The sequence below is a fragment of the Poecilia reticulata genome, linkage group LG16, assembly GCF_000633615.1.
Source record: "Poecilia reticulata strain Guanapo linkage group LG16, Guppy_female_1.0+MT, whole genome shotgun sequence".
NCBI classification, from domain to species: Eukaryota; Metazoa; Chordata; class Actinopteri; order Cyprinodontiformes; family Poeciliidae; genus Poecilia; species Poecilia reticulata.
Window position 1 is genome coordinate 12,653,703 of NC_024346.1, and position 17,206 is coordinate 12,670,908.

At 38.7% G+C, this 17,206-nt stretch overlaps 2 protein-coding genes across 3 annotated transcripts in view; both read right to left on the reverse strand.

The window, feature by feature from the left end:
* gnb3a (guanine nucleotide binding protein (G protein), beta polypeptide 3a) overlaps window positions 1–4,407 on the reverse strand; it is a 13,979-nt gene extending 9,572 nt beyond the window's left edge. Inside the window, exon 1 of the mRNA XM_008431389.1 lies at window positions 3,364–4,407. The gene's annotated coding sequence lies outside the window, so the exon portion shown is untranslated. The remainder of the gene's footprint in view (window positions 1–3,363) is intronic.
* A 388-nt stretch (window positions 4,408–4,795) lies between these two features.
* The window catches only part of p3h3 (prolyl 3-hydroxylase 3), a 16,010-nt gene continuing 3,599 nt past the window's right edge, over window positions 4,796–17,206 (reverse strand). Inside the window, exons 2-18 of one of the 2 annotated variants that reach the window (XM_008431376.2) lie at window positions 16,866–16,906; window positions 15,732–16,078; window positions 14,642–14,826; window positions 13,664–13,816; window positions 13,155–13,347; window positions 12,117–12,248; window positions 11,901–12,043; window positions 10,446–10,535; window positions 10,315–10,367; window positions 10,168–10,247; window positions 9,965–10,092; window positions 9,094–9,189; window positions 8,868–9,018; window positions 7,657–7,774; window positions 6,906–6,981; window positions 6,668–6,808; window positions 4,796–5,441 (exon numbers count right to left, since the gene is read on the reverse strand). In XM_008431376.2, the coding sequence (XP_008429598.1) occupies window positions 5,262–5,441; window positions 6,668–6,808; window positions 6,906–6,981; window positions 7,657–7,774; window positions 8,868–9,018; window positions 9,094–9,189; window positions 9,965–10,092; window positions 10,168–10,247; window positions 10,315–10,367; window positions 10,446–10,535; window positions 11,901–12,043; window positions 12,117–12,248; window positions 13,155–13,347; window positions 13,664–13,816; window positions 14,642–14,826; window positions 15,732–16,078; window positions 16,866–16,906 (2,307 nt within the window). In that variant the 3' untranslated portion in view covers window positions 4,796–5,261. Of the gene's footprint in view, window positions 5,442–6,667; window positions 6,809–6,905; window positions 6,982–7,656; window positions 7,775–8,867; window positions 9,019–9,093; window positions 9,190–9,964; window positions 10,093–10,167; window positions 10,248–10,314; window positions 10,368–10,445; window positions 10,536–11,900; window positions 12,044–12,116; window positions 12,249–13,154; window positions 13,348–13,663; window positions 13,817–14,641; window positions 14,827–15,731; window positions 16,121–16,865; window positions 16,907–17,206 lie in introns of those variants that run through there. The other variant, XM_008431377.2, reaches the window with a different exon arrangement.

Below are 17,206 nucleotides of genomic sequence, written 5' to 3' on the forward strand. Positions count from 1 at the left end.
GAGCAGAGGGAAACCAAACAAGGTGTAAAACGTGGATGTGGGGGGTCACAGGGCCTGAGCAGGGGTGAATCTGAACACAGAGATGGAAACCATACTGGGGAGGGAAGGAGCCTGGATGTCAGACCTGGGAACATGGCTATTTATGGTGGTCAGAGCCGCAGTTTGTGTTCTGTAAACCTGAACTGAAGCTAATATTAGAAAGTTGGTGGATGGAGACGAAGATCAGCAGAGCAGAGACCAGACTGGAAGGAGTAATGTGGGAAACTACTGACAGGCCTGTGGCAATAAATCAATTAATCACATGATAAATTAAAACAAGATCAATGATTTCTATTTACATTATTTGTCTTTTTTCTCTTTTCTCTCTTTCTACTAAAAACTGGATGATAAAAGCCTTCAGTCTGGTGCTTTGGACTCAGTTTCGTTTACAGAGACTTCATAATAGGGATGCACCAATTTATCAATTGATATCAATTTGTTTACTTAATTTTGGGAGATCGGTTTTCGGCCGATACTTACATGTAAAGCTGATCTTATCCACCTCCGCAAAGGTCTAAAAATCAACCTCTGTCTTCTTCTGCTCTCCCGTTAAAAAGGTTTGTCTGACAGACCGGCTCACCAGGTGGTTTAAATGTCTGAACGTTTACAGTTAATAACAGTCGCTCCACTGGCACCAAATCTGCAATTTTCTTGCTGTACAAAAAAATTGGTACCGGCCAAATTCTGAATCAGCAGGTCAGGTTTTTTTTTTTTTAAATCGGTAATCGGACAGAAAACTGCAATCGGTGCAGCCCTACTTCAAATTTCATTTAATTTGTTGTTTCTGTTGTTTCTGTTTTTTTATTGGATATTTAAAACATCTTGCATTATTACACAATAACCATAATATCACTTAAAAATGATCACAAAACAACAATATTATTGATTGTTGCAATACTTATCGTCCAGCAAAACGTGTTACTGTGACAGGATGAATTCCTGCAGCATGAAAATAAAAAGTTTACCTGGTTTTTTTTTTTATTACTGTGCAAACAGAACAACTAAGCAAACAAACCCAGTCAGTGTAAATTAACGCTTCCTTTAGCTGCCAGCCAAAACAAAATGTTTCGTGGGTCAGAGCAGCAGCAGGTTCTGATATGAGCAACATGGCTCTTGACCCAGGGCGACATTTTGCCAGGGGGCGGCAGAACTGCTTGAAAAGAAAATTATCTGAAAGTTATATTGCTAAAATAACAGTCTGAGTAATTTTTTGCCAAAAGTGATTTTTTTTCTTTTCCTAAAAAACTTTTGGAAAGAAATTAGTCGTGACTCCGGCCATTATTTTAGGAAGGTGACATGTTGCTAATCGTTCTGCTATTTCCAAAGTACTTAAAAAAAAAAGAAGTCTGCTGCCAATTAATGGCCTTTTTGGAAAGACAAAATAGTTCAGAGATATTTCTGTCTGATTTTAAATATTTACACAGCATCAAATCAGCTTTTTAAAATGTTCTTAATGGCATATTTTCAGTGCCCAAAGAAAGATTTGTCTGCTTTGATTTAAAATTTGTATTTTCTGCTCGTTCATTAAAACAAGGCGCTCTCATGAAACCTGACAAAATTCATCAGAGAGGTTTCTCTTCACAGCTGCTGCACGTTACCTAACCACCTAAATCACCTGTAGTCGTTATGAAACAGCTGAGCTTGGATCTGGTTTGTGAAACGGCAGATTCAGTCAACGACTTAACTCTCTGACAGCAGAAACCAAATATTCTCCAGCAAGTTTGAGCAGAAAGACTTTAAATCAGCTGCCGCAGTTCCCAAAAACCCTCTCAGTAATTTGTCTGAGCTGCTCCTTATGGAAACCCTGCTGTTTCTCATTAAAGCTGCAATTTGGGACTTTTACAAAAATATTTGTTAAAACTGTCACCATAATATTGGAAAAATCAGCAAAAAGACTGATTTCTTCCAACTATTCTTTGAGCTACTAATGTTGGAAGTTTGTTCCAGATTAGAAGAGCATAGGAGGCGAATTCTGCTTCTCCATATCTGCATCTCCAGAACCAGAAGTCCTGACTGGTCTGGAGGGTTGAGACAACAATAAGAAATATTTTGGTTCTGATTTTCAGGCCAACCTGTGAAGACAAACTGAAGAAAAGAAGCATTGAGCTCCTTTAAATCAAGGCTACGAACCTGCCCGTTTACAGCTGCTTTCGACTCATAATCACTGGAACATTGATCATCACATTCAACATGTATTGATCATTTTGATGATGGCACTTTCCAAAATGTAACGTTTGTCACTGGTTTCTCAATTTTTTGACTGTATGATGTTTTATTATATTACTTTTTATTTTTGTGTTTTCATGATGTAGAGCTGAAATGTGCCATACAAATAAACTTTATTGAGAACTGGAGCCAGTTATAAATTAAACTAAACCGGGTTTACTCGAGAACTTGTTTTTTTTCATTATTCTAGATAAAACACAAGATTTTCCTCTGTACTCCACATTTATCCAGCGATAGAAGGTATTTATATAACTGACTGTTCTAAAGCTCAGGCTGCAGCACCTGTGTGAATTAGACAAGCCAAGCTTATTTGTATAGCACATTTCAACAACAAGGCAGTTCAGAGTGCTTTACATAATGAAAATATAGAACAAACAAAACATACGTTCAGTGGCATAATAAAGGAAGGAAATAAAAAGCTGGAAGATAAATGATGCTCCGGCTAATATTAACTGAAGGTAATGTTAGCATCACTTTAGCGTTGCTAAACGGTTAATACAGGCGTTTGTATTATATTTAAATCTATTTTAAATTTAAACTTCTACCGCTATGAAGTTACCAAAGAAAACCAGAAATCACAATATCTACAGCCTGTGTTCAGTTTTTTAAATCTGTCATGTCTTATTTGCTTTTTCACGGAGAATGTTTGGGTTGGCTTATATTATATTAATAAACCTAAAATGTAATAAATTTAAAGCAGTAACTTTTGTATGAATTTGTGGTTTCCAAAACAATTTGCACATAAATATAACAACCGATGAAGCTTCGTGAGACAAAAACTGACCGGAAATCTTCACTAAATGATGCAAATGCTAAAGTGCTGCCTACATTAAAATAAAATAAAATAAAATGTCCCTACTGTAGGTTAAATGGGTCAAATATGAACGTATTATTTCCAGTCAAGGATTGAAACCAGTGCCAAAAAAAAAAAAAAAAAACCCACAGCATGAACTCTTTGTTTGCATGTTTGGTCCATATATCTAAATCTGGAGCAGAATAAACCTGTAATGTGTGTTAATGTGTTTGCCGCCCACTTTGAGGTTTATACTACGATGCAGAGAGGATAAATTAAGCTGCGGGGGTTTTAAAAGTGTTGACCTGTGCTCCGTCGAGTGCAGTGACGACAGCGGCGCTGACCCGGGATTTGGAACGAGCGTAGTTTGGGAGAGACAGGCTGCGGGACACCAAACCCAGAAATGCAAAAAGGGGATTTGTTAGCAGACACAGAAACACAGAGACACAGAGAGCGAGTAGCAAATCATGAATGTAGGAGTAACAGTAGTAAGAATAAATCAGATGAATATTTACCTTTCATTAGGAGGTTTTCAAAATAAAGCCGTGGAATCTGAATGCGTTTTGAATTAAAAATGATGTCTCTGCAACTTTGAATAGTTTTCCTGAAGAAACGCAGCATGATGCTGCCACTGTCATGTTCCACCATGAGGACAGTGCGTCACAGATAGAAAGGAAATATTTAAATTAAAAGTAGCTGCCTGCTTTTCCAGTTATTTTTTTGTAAATCAGTGAGTGATAAGATTTAGTAAAGATACAGAACTACTATTGTACATCAATGAAAAATCATCCTCTTCAGTCAGAGGCTTCTTCAAATTCGCTGTAATACAGACTGCTACAGGAGATCTTTCCTGCCATTTCCACCTGTAATAACTAATTGAATGAATTAAATTAACATGAGTTAAAACATTTAATTTCCCTTTGGGATCAATAAAGTATTTTTGAATGTGAGTCGTGACAATAAATGAGAATTTTTATCATATTAAGAAATTTATCACGATAAACGATAAAAACCTGAATCAAACTCAATAAATTTCCAGACTGCTTCAGGAACCCTGTAATTTTTAAATTAAATTTTATTCTTTTAAACGTTATTTTCATGTTTTCCAGACCAAACCTCGTGCTTATGGTAAATCTACTCCTGTAGATCTAAAAACAAATCAAAGACAATCACCCGGATGAGTCGGTTCATTCACAGAAAACCAATCAGAGCTCCTGATTTTGAGGAAAAGACCGACAGCAGGAAGCTTTGATTTCAGTTTCATGTAATTTCTGCTGAAACTCCAAACAGCAGGAAGACGTCTAGATGTGGATGCGATCGCAGCACCAGGCAGTCGGGAGCCTAATGCCACCTGCATTAGGCTCCTGGGAGGAGATTAACCCCGATGTTTTGTATGGCGAGGAAAGGAAAGGGTTAAAACTACATTAAAGGAGCCGGTCGACCCGAATTTGTGTCGGATTACAACGCAGAGTGTTAATATGGGCTGCAAAGAGGCACTGGTTGTAATGGGAACAATGAGGCTGCAGTGGGAGGCCAACCGGCCGGCTGTCACACCACTGGATGTGTATGATTAAGTGCTCTCTCCTTGGATTAATAATCCATATTCTAAATGGGAGACTTTTTAAGCTTCATAAACAAATGCACTCATTTATAAGGGATTAACAGTAATCTCTCTATTTCTATCCTTTTTTTTTTACCCTCGCTCACTTCTCTCTCTCCCTCTATCCAACATTTCTCTCCTGTTTTTATGTTGTTTTTTTAGTAGCAGAGTGTTGTGCGTCACGGTCATGTCAGTCAAACTTCATCATTTTCCTCAAATTCAGAGCAGAATAAAAGCGGCCGGAGGAGGTAAATCGCTCAGCAGATCTTGCAGCCTGGCCTTTCTCTGCCACAGTTTCTAACCTCACTCTCCGTCTGTAATCCTCTTTCCTCTTGCGTGCATTTGGCATGTGGCACTCATGCTTCGCTGGTAAAGAGTCACATTTAATGCACATTATATTCTTTCCATTTTCAAATTCAGTGATTGGTCAGAGAAGCATCCGGAGCAGCGATACAGACTGACATCACAGAGGCGGCTCTTTACCACTCACAGCATAAAAAAAGCACAAATTGGATGCAGAATTAAAACATGAATGGAGGTAGATGCTTGAGTGGAAACTGAATGGTGAAAATAAATTCCAGTCTTGAGCGTCTCTTCTGACGGTCACAGCTCGTCCTTGCGGCCCGTCACCGCGTTTCTCCCTCTGCTCCGTTCTTTGGGCGCGTGGCTCCGGGCATTGCGGCCTGCGGTGGCGCCGCCCTCCTTCTCCTCCTCCTCCTCCTTGTCCTTCTTCAACGCGCTCTGTCCGTCGGCGGCCCACAAGGCCTCTGCCTCCTCTCGCTCCTGCAGCAGGGATGCAAAATACGTCAAAAATGCTGATTTCCTGCTGGAAGCTGATTTGGAAAGCAAATTCTGAAGGAGTTTTGCAAAAACAAAGCGTTTGTGTCTTGTTTTTAAATTCATTCCTGTTGATGTTCATGAAACTGAACCCAAAAAATACCAAGTGAACTTTTTATACACCAAACTCTTCAGTGTAATCAATGTCTCATCTTAGGATTTCTGTGATGGAACCAGAGTTGCGGTACATTTACTTTAGAAAAAAATACTTTTAGGAGTATTTTTACTGTGTTGTACACTGTAAAACATTTGAAGGTGGTTTAACTTGAAGATGCAACTCAACAGGAAAATTGTTTTGATTTTAACTCAGAAAATAAAGTTTGTGACGTTGATTTAACAACAAGAAACAAATGTTTAAAATAGTCTTTTATTAAGTTCTGATAGTTCATCAATATTGAATTGTGAGTTTTAACTTAACGCTGCAATTTAAACCAAATAATAATTATTTCACAATGTGCAAAAAATATAAAAAACCTGCTCTCGTCTAGATAAGAGCATACATTACTCTATTATTTTCACTCAAATTAACAAGTTAAAATAAATATTTGCTTTACTTTGGAATAATTTAAATTTCAAACTGCATGAACAAAATTTCTGAAATGTTATTTTCTGTAGGACATTTGAAACCATGTAAAGTTTGGATGCACACTTTATTTAATTTCTAATTGTAATAAAAACTCTAAATTAAAAGGTAGACGTTAAAAGGCCTGCAGTGAAAACTGTTGACTAATGAGGCTGAATGAAAAGGCAGGCCACACTTTTCAGATCTTAATTAGAAAAGGAAATTTCTAAATTTTCCCTTCACTACAGTACTGTGTCGGTTTATTAGATAAAATCTCCATAAAACATATTAAATTTCACGGTTTCAACCTGACAAGACGTGGAATGGTTCAGCAGGTTCCAAGGCCGAAACCTGTGTGCTTTTTTTTCCATGAGTGAGTAAAATCCCTACATGTGGAGTAAAGAGGTGAAACGCCGAGTCCTAAATGGTTAACCTTTTCCAAGCGTGCACACGATGAGACCGCATCGACCGGGCCGCAGAACAGGCTCAGTAAATGGCCATCGTCATGCAAAACCAGCAGCAGATTTGCATTGTGTTCGAGCCGCTCCGATTATCCAACACCAGAGTCACGACACCAGCCAGCGCAGCCGCAGGTGTGACATAAGCTCACCATGTCTCTGTAGAGCTTCTCCTTGGTGAACCAGAGGGCCAGAGCGCAGCGCCGACCCCGGGTCACGGCCGTCACGCCGTGGGGGTTCACCGGCCCGGACGAAAAGCCCACCAGTCGACCGCAGCTGGGCTTAACTCGAGCCTGCAGACAAGACCGAGGGCAAAGAAATCCCACATTCATCATGGCGTTAAAAACATGATCAATAATCTGCATATTTGAGTTCATCAAAGTGACTCACTGTTACTGTTTTGGCGTCTCGCTGAGTGAAGAACAACTCTCCTCCGTCAAAGTTATCGTTCAGGTAGAGAATGGCGCTGTTGGGTAAAGATGTTCCTCATTTTTACACACAGAAAAACGACTTTATCATATTTTATAGGATGTAACGTTTTGAATTCAGACAGTTTGGTAATGCAGTGACAATTTGCTTAAAGAAAACTCTCCTATAGTCACCTTCCAGATGCTGAAGAAGACTGAGAAAATGTATATAAGTACATGGATTCATTTCATTTTATTATTCTATGATGTGTTTTATTCAAATTCACCCAATAAACATGAATAGTTCAGGTAACAACTAAAAGAAATCATGACTTAAAAGGAGCAGAAAGAAGTATAAACTTATAATATCTGCCCTCTATTTACATGAAGACAAACTATTCAAGCTTTTCAACTCAGAAATGAGACACATTTCAAAAACACAAAACAAAATATCAACTCATTTAATGCCAAATCCCTTCATCATAATGATTTTCAAATTTATTTTAAATGCAGGAAGAAATTTAGATTTTTCCACAAATTAACACCGTTAACTGGAAAACATCTTTCCTGAATGGGATTTTTTGAAAATCTCACTTCCTTTTAAGGTATATTTGCTTTCTCTTTTTTACACATTTGGAACAAGGTGACAATAAATCAGAGCACCAGGATTCAGAGTAAATAACGAAGCAAATAAAATAAACATTGATGACTACCGGACCTCGGGTTTATGGTACCTGAGGTCTCTGTGTATGAAGGCAGGCGGTTCCCTCCAGCACTGTTTGGTTTCCGGCTCCAGGAGACAGTTATCGACATGGACGGGGTGAGACAAATCCATCCTGCCCTCCTGCTCACCTGGAAGGAAGCAGACAAACAGGTTCAGAACCAGCAACTGATCCGGTCCAAAGTATCGGCTCAAAAGCTGATTCAAGCATTTTTAAGCAGATCTACTGCAATGAGCAATAAATCTATCAATCAATAAATCGCATAATAAATTAAAACAAGCTCAAAAATTTCCAGTTGCACACCTGACCCAGATGACCCTTGACCCTAAAGAGTGTTTCAATAATAAAAGAAGCAAAAGAGAGGACAATATGACTGTATCACTTGTATAGCTGATATCCACACTGTAATGTTCAACAATAATTCAGATTATTTCTTAATAGAGTTAAGAAAACAAATTCTGCTGCATATTTACTAATGAAATGTCCTGTTCAGTGCTTTGCTGCATTCGATCATTTATATCTGTTCACAACTACAAGCTTAAATTTCATTTGTTAGAATTTCATGCAACATGCCAACATGAAGCACATGCATGACGATGAAGAGGAGGAGAAATTACACAAAGTGTTTTTAAATGCGCTGGAGCTCTGCTTCAGTTGCTAGGCGACGGGCTGGGCTCGGCTGGGGTTGCTAGGTAACGGCGTAGCGCCCGTCGTCTGTTACTTTTTGAAACGGTTCACTTTACAGACACCAAAAACACTTTAACTTATTTCCAAATAATGACTGGATGTTTTTTTTAAGATCTTGAAATGTTTTTAAGAACCAACTGGAAGGATAAAAATACACAAAATGTGAATTTTTCATAGTAGATTCCCTTTAAACTGTTCCATATTTCTGTCCCTGATTTGTCTGGTATTTTTCTTCATCTGCATGATTGTCTGCTGCTCGTCCACTAATGTCGTATAAAAAAAAACAAAAAAACATCTGAGACTTTTAAGGTGCAGCTGGATTTATGTCGAGACTAAATGTTTTAAGGCGCTCTGTGTGGAAATGCTAATGTAACCTTTTGGAAATTAATCTGCAAAAGCTGATGATGTCAGTATTTCACCTGACTTAGATTAAGGACGGAGCAATTTGAGTAGGAAATGTGGTATAACTATAAATTCACTGTGTTGAAATTAAACCTTCTCTGATCTGGGACAGAATAAAGAGTGAATGCTGTTACCCGTAGCGGCGCTGCGACACACCAGGTGTGTGAAGGAGATGAAAAGCCCTGAGGGACTCCTGAAGTAGGAGTGCAGCAGGGTCCTCACTCTCTCACCCAGCTCATGGAGCAATCTGGTGTCTGACTGGTCCACCAGTCCTTCCTGGGACAGCTGGGACACAGACAGCAGGAGGACTTCAGAGATTTCACCCAGACCAAAACCTCTCATCCTCTGATTTCCACCCACCTTCACAGCCCTGAGGACGGTGAGACCCTCGAACGTCTCATGAGGAGTGTGCGGGGACCGCCGTCCTCTGTAACCGTCGCCAAGCGACGCCGCGACCTAAAGGACACAATGTGCACTGTAAAAACAACATATCTCACCCAGTATTGTTTGTCTGGTTTCTATTGAAAATATATTTGTACACACGGATTAAGACAAAACTAACTCAACATTGACTAAAAGCTAGACATAGAAGCTTGTTTTAAGTAAATCATTTCTTGATATTGATGAAAACGTTCCAGATCCATTGGCAGATTATTTCATTTATAACAAGGGGAAATTTAAGTAAATTTATCTGCCAATAAAACTAGAACTTTTTCATCAATTTCAAAGAATGATTTACTTAAAACGAACCTTTATACGTTACTTTTAAGTTAGTATTATCTTAATTGATCTGCACTAAGATGTTTGCATTAAAAACTAGACAAATAATTAGGAGTGCACCGACAGCAGTTTTTTAGCCCATCGCCGATCACCGATTATTTAAAAAGCCTGATCTTCTATCCCAATTTTGGCCAATTTTTTTATTTTTTTGTCTGAAATGTTGCTAATTATAGCAAAGAAGTCGCTGAATTTGCAACAATGTGGCGACTATTCGATACGACGCGGGGGGCTGGACTGTCGGTCAAAGCTTCCTAACAGGAGAGCAGAAGAGGACAGTGGGTGATTTTTAGACCTTTTCCAAGGTGGATAAAATAGGTGGATAAGATCGGCTTCACATGTAAAAATGGGGCGATCTTCCAAAGTTAAGGAAATCGATGCACAAAAAATACTTGGTAACAAAGAAGGAGCCTCTGTGTTGGAGGGAGAGTTGAGTTTTACTACTGGAACCTACAGTTGCCAGCTGCAATATTTTATCACACTCCTTCTCAGTCATGACTCCGTCCAGAACGACCCGGTTCGTCCCGTTTAGAGCGTCATCGTCCATTGTTATGGTCACTCCCATCTGTGGAACCGGACCCCCTGTTGAGACCAATCACAGTAAAGGATGAGACAGAAGAAAAGCTAAATTATGAAACTATGGAGCCGTTTTCTTGCCTGCATAAAACCCGCTGTCGTCCACTTCTGCTGGCTGATCTCCTTCCTTTATTTTCTCATTTATCACCTGTTTCTCTGCTCTGTAGGGAGGCAAACACTCTGAGTCAGCCTTGCATTTCAGGTGAGTTTTGCCTCAGTTTGTCTCACCTCCAGTTTTCTCTGAGAGATTCAGGCACAACATCCTCTGGAGTCCAGAGATCCTGCAAACAGGATGATGAATAAACTGAGCAAACAGGCATTTGCAGCGTTCAGTCGCTGCACTGGGAGTCAGCGCTTACCGGGTCTGTGAAAGTGAAGTTCAGATTCTCCACACCGAAATACAACAGGCTCTTCTCCTGCAACGACTGGTTGACGTATTTGGCAATTTCCTGAATGAAAACACAAAATTTTAGTCAAACGTGACTATTTGGATGAATGTTATTGATTAAATGATGTGTAGACTCTATGCATTTCTTATTCTACAGTGTTATTTTGTGATTTTTACCACTGTAACATCAACCAGCCAATCAGACTAGAGGAGATTAGCAACCTGCCTATAATCTTACATATTTACACATAAAATGCTCTAAATAAATACATAATATCCCATTTTTTTAAAATAAAATTGAACTTAAAATAGTTAGAGGAGGATTCAAAACTAAACTCTGATTTATGTTTTCCTTCATTTTCCCATCAGTGGAAAATAACAACACAAAACAACCCTGTTCAGGGTCGTATTTATCTAACTTTTTCACATTTTGTCTTGCTATTCAACGTACTTTATAGTTTTCAAACTTTTTTAAAATTAGAAATCTGACATGTATTTGTATTTACTATATTTAGGTCTGGACTTTATCTAGGCCATTATAACACATGCATATGCTATGACCCAGCAGGTTTTCTTCCAGGATTGGCCTCTACTCAGCTCCACCCTCAGCATGATGCTGCCTCCACCCTGTTTCCTGCTGTACAAAACATTTAGCATTTTCTGACCAGAGCAGCTTCTTCCACGCATCTGTGATGTCCTCATGATGCCTTTTGTTCACTAATGTTCACTAATAAATTTAAACCACCATTCATATGGAGATTAAGTGACAAACTGGTGGAAGGCATTTGGTTGCACTAAATTTCATCAAAAGGAACCAAAGTATGAAGGCCTGAACACAAATGTACCCCTCTATTTATAATATAATATAATATAATATAATATACGTTTTTTTATAAGCATCATTTATTGTCTCGCAAAGGAGAAACTCAGGTGTAACAGCAGCATCAGGTTTAAAGGTTCACACAAAAAAAGTTCTTAAAGTGTAAAATATTATATAAAAATAAGATTTCATTAATCTTATTAATGAAATCTTATTTTTATATAATACTACTATAGTACTATAGTACTACTACTACTACTACTACTACTAATAATAATAATAATAATAACAATAATAATAATATATTGTACAAGACTATAACAGCAGTTATTTTGGACCTGTAGTCCAAAGGATGTGCAACTGAGTCGGATCACTTTTCTAAAAGATTCATAATGTTCATGTGAAAACTGCAAAAAAAAAAAAAAACAGACCACTTACAATGCAGCATATCAGTGCAGAATTATTATTCCTCATAATTATAATTCATTTATAATCCTGTATTGGTTTGTGCTGGTCTTTCACATTAAGTCAAAATAAAATCCAGTAAAGTTTGTGGTTGAAACATGACAATATTCAGATTTAGATTGTCGACCTCTAGAGTTTTACCTGCGCAGGCTGGATGCCGTGTGACTCAGCGTCGCCCCCTAGTGTCTCATAGTAGAGCTGCAGGTTGTCTAAGGAGTCCCTGTCATTGGGGTAAAACAGCAGAAAGGAGCGAAGCGTCTGCAGCGCTCCACTCACATCACCAGCTGATGGAGAAACAAAAGTCAACCATAAGTAACAATAATGAAAACATTTTCTCTCTACTGAGCAAAGCCTCACATTTAAACTGTGCAATGTGCAGATGCTCAAGCTGAGTCGGTAAGAAGTCCTCCTGTGCAGAAATCCGTCCGGGTCGTGTGGCGACCTGAGTCACGCAGGACTGCCGGCATGAGAGGAGGGACAGGGACAGAGCTGGACAGACGAGACAAATGAGTCAGACGAGACAAACAAATGTCCATATGTGTCATAAACAACGCTGGTCATTACAGTACAATTATGTTTTTACTCCTGATTGCTGGGCCAGACAGGTTCTTATGTATTTATTGACTTTTTTAAAAAAAAATGAATGTTAATGTTGGGCAAAAATAATATGTGAGCTGTGTTGATATTATACCTGAATATAAACAATATTCAAGTATTTGAAAACTTATGAAGTTATAGTGATTTTTTTTGGAAACAATAAGGAGTCATTAGTGTAACCATTAGTGTTAAATCTATCATGCTGATGTATTAATGTTCTGTAATTTACATTAGTAAAATCATTTTTTCTTAGAGGACAGGGAACCAAACAGGCTGCAGCCCGGGGCCCCACATCCTTGTAAATCCGGCCCTGGCTGATTGGCAGGTCACAGTTTAGTGGCTATAAGAATCAGATTTCTGTTTATATAATCAGATATTTAACTGAAACCAAGTAGAACAATAGATAAAATAAAAAGAAAACATTTCAAAGATCTTCTGAAAACTTGTAGGAAACCTAATTAAGACCACTTTAAAGGATAAAGAAACCTGGGAGAAAATCCAAAGAAGTCAAAAATATATTTATCCTCTAAGTTTGTAACTGTTGCAGAAGAAAAAATCAAATCAAATCACATTTACAAATGATAACTTTGTCTATTTCCTCCTGCATTTATCATCTCATCCTGTTAGTTTTACCTGACATATTTAAATTCAATCAAACTGCCTAAAGAGACTAAAAGCATTGAGAAAATATAAACAATAATCCAGAACAAAGTTTTCCTCGTCGTATTTTTCACTAAAGTAAAGCCCGACGCTCCTGTAGTGTGAAAATATCTCATTCTGTCTTGTAATTCTTCCCACCTGCAGCCTTTTCGAACGCGCCGTCCACCCCGTCCACTCCCCGGTCCTCGGGCAGCAGCTGCGGTGAAACCTCACACTGCACCCTGCACTCGTCTATCCGCCACAGAGTTTCATTCACACACGCTCGCCATTTCTCCGCCGCCTGCAGCCAGTCGGACGACGCTTCGTGCTGCATGGCTGCATCGTACAGGACCTGAAAGAAAACAATCGCATCAAAACTGGAAGATAAAACAACTTCAGGAGAAGTGGTATTTAATCCTCAACTTTACTGCAACATTTCCTTCTTTTTACAGTTTACACAACCTCAAACTTTATTGTTTTTATTAAAGACTTTGAGCTTCTTTTGAGCACTTTTTTGTTTTCTGTAACACAAAAACATACATTTTTGAGGTTTTACTGAAACAAAATACAAATTTCAAGGTGTGCAAGTATTTCTGTAGGACGCTGTGCCTCATCGCTGCATCCATTCAGACTCACTGCTTATAAACAGGCCGTTTTTCTCATCTTACCCAATGTTTCTCAGTCTCTCTGTCTTGGAAGTCGTCCTCCATCACTCCCTCCATGCGCCTGTACTTCTCGATGTTGTTCCTCATCTCCAGGTGACTCGGGTTGGCCACGAAATACGTGTGAGCTGCAGACGCCGCCTTTTTCAACTTCTCCAACTGGTGTGGAGGAGAATGTCAGACAAACACTGGCATATTTCCCTAAAATACAGCTGCAGATTTCAATTAAACATCACAGCATGTTAACTGTAGAGTCAACAGGAGTAAAAATACTAATAAGTTTATTAAGCAGAGCTCTGAGGATGCACAGTACGAGTGTATGGCAACGTATTAGGGCCAATGAAGACAGAAAAAAGGAGGAAATTTATGCCAAACAAAATCTGAAATGTTGAGAATAATTTCTGAAATTTTCTAGAAACAAATGTGGAAATTTCTGAGGTCCACAAGTCAAAAATGTTCAAGAAGAAACTCAGGATTTCTTAAATTTCTGAGTTTCAAAAGTTGTCTTTGCAATTTTTGAAACTTCCATGTTTTTTTCAAGAAAATCTCTGAGATTAATCTCAAATGTTCGGAGTTTTTTCTTGCAAATTTTCAACTTTTGAAACTCAGAACATTTCCAAAACTCAAAATCTTTCGACTTTAAAAACTCTGAAATTTTCACATTTTTCATAGAACATTTCTGAGATTAATCTAAAATTTTCAGAGTTTTTTTTTAAGCAAATTTTTGACTTTTGAAACTCAGAAAATGTCAATTTGTGAAACTAGGAAAGAAAATTCTAATTTCTTCAAATGAAAATTTACTACCTGACTACAAAAATGTACCAGTTTTTCTATCTACAGTGGCCCTAATATGCCATCGTACTGAAGATGAGAAGAACCACAAAAAAAAATTAAAAATATCTGACTTTTGATCTCAGAAGATTAAAGTCAGGATTTACTTTTCAGCACCTTTAATTCTCCTCCACAGCATGAAGTGCATCTTACCTTGTAGTAAGTGACTTGTAGGAAGTTGTAGGGGTTGCGAGTGTTGAATTCATATTCGATGTCATTAGAAACAGGAAGTTGTCCCGTCGGGGCGACGGAGTGTCCGATACAGAACCTCAGACACTCGGCTTTTTGCTGAATCCAGTCCAGAGCCCAGAGGTCCCACAAGCTGCCCTCCTCTGAGTCTGACAGAAAACACAAACACATCTCACATCCAGGGCTGCACAGTGGCGCAGTTGGTAGTGCTGTTGCCTTACAGCAAGAAGGTACTGGGTTCGATTCCCGGCCCCGGTCTTTCTGCATGGAGTTTGCATGTTCTCCCTGTGCATGCGTGGGTTTTCTCCGGTTTCCTCCCAYASTCCAAAAACATGACTGTCAGGTTAATTGGCCTCTCCAAATTGCCCCTAGGTGTGAGTGTGTGCATGGTTGTTTGTCCTGTGTGTCTCTGTGTTGCCCTGCGACAGACTGGCGACCTGTCCAGGGTGACCCCGCCTCTCGCCCGGAACATTACCTGGAGATAGGCACCAGCACCCCCTGACCCCACTAAGGGACAAGGCTGTAAAGAAAATGGATGGATGGATGGATGGATCTCACATCCAGCCATACATGTATATACCTGCTTAAGTGTGCTGTAACGGTGCAGACCTATCAAATACATTTGTAATTTGGCATTTTTAAGCCTGTGTTTTTAAAAACATTTTCAAGTTAATTCAGTTAATTCTGTATCGGATCAGTATCAGCCAATCCTAAACCTCAGATATCTGTATCGGAAGTGAAAAAAGTGGATCGGTGCATCCTTAGTTGAAACCTAAATTCAGCTGACTGTGTAAAGTCTGACTGTCCTTAGGCTGTTTTGAGCTTTCTCTGTTACATTAAATCCCAACAAAAATACATTGCAGTTTGTAGTTTTAGCATGATAACGTGAAACGTTTATGAATCTCTATACAAACCACTGTGCTTTAATAAACTCAACCAGCCTCTAAACTGACTGAGATGAAGCTAAACTGAACGATCTGACATTTATTGTCAATTTAGACTGACTGATGCATAAATATCTTCACCAGAATATAGTTATTACCTCTAAACTTACCCAGTTTGTTGAAAGCCTTGGTTCCGGATGCCACACAGCCATCGTGACACTGTCTGCGGGCTCTCAGCAGAGCCTCCTTGGTCTGGATGGATTTCTCCAGCAGCTCTGCAGCCTTTGCCCACTCCTCTCCGTAATAAGCGCGGACCCCGCTGTAATACAGAAAGTCATACGGCTGCAAAAGAGACAAAACTTTAGATCCGCTACCTCCGGAAGCTCTTACAGTGAGGGTACATAATGCTACAAGAAGAAAACACAACGCCACGTATACAGTGAAGTGTTCAGAGCGCAGCGCCATGGTCGGAGAAGCAGATCCCACCGCAGCAGCAGGAGAGGAAGAGGAGGAGTGTCTGCAGATAAAGACCATCCAGAAAAAAAATCTGCCAGTGTGAGAAAACGAAACCTGGGCGCAATTTTCTTTAACTTAACTTCTACTACCGTAAAAAAAAAGTAAGTGCGACACTGCATCTCAAAGTCAACACAGTCTCACCGACAAGGCAAATATTCAGTCTCAGTTCGGTTGGATCTCTCTTTTTTTAATTTTATTTAAAATTTCCTTAAAGTGGTAAACAAAACAGTCTTTTTTTGTTTTAAATCGTGTCATTTTGATTTTGACAGTTTACAATTTAGGCCAACATAAGAACAATAAGAACTGTTATATATGCGTTTTTCACATATATAAATATAAGTTGGACCTTTTCTGTAGAGAATAGAAGAAAGGAGCTCCATAATGGTCCTTTTATTAAAATAAAAAATTGCAAGATGTCCAATTTTTGTTAGATGTCCATAACTGTTGTTATGCATTGTTTTGTAAATAGCGCTTAATAATCCAAATTAGAGTTCACCAACCTATGAATTCTTTAAAATCTGAGATGGAAATCATAAAATGGAAAATAAAATACAACAAACTCTATGTCAAAGAATCATTAATCCATAGCAAAGTTGGAAAGTTATAGTAAAAACATATTTGGCCTAAAATGTTCCAAATATCCAGCTTGTCATAAAAATAACGTTTTCCTTTGCAATAGGTTATCACATGATTTTTAAATAATTTCTATTAATTTAATTTAATCTTCACACAATTTGTTGAGTGAAGTTTACATAAATAATAGTGGGCGTATTTAATCAATGTATTACGGTAAAAGCTGGCTCTTCTCTCGTTCGGCCTTCCTTCCCGTTCTTGTGAGAAATTCTGTTCCCCTGAGAAAATCTGTTCCCCCTGTGTCGGGAGCGCGCATTGCAGCCAGAGAAGTGGATCCGGCGGATCTGACCATATTTACGGCGCTTCTGATCGATTTCTCGGTAAAACCACTCATATAATCATGTCACTTTTGTAACTTTCAGTTTAATCGGCAGCTATCAAAATAAAAATACATACATAAATAAACGAGGTCTTGTGTGGAGGTCTTTTTACGCTGTTTTGTGTTATTTTAAACGCGAAGTGAATCGATCTTTTTTTCAGCTTTTGTCTCGTAAGC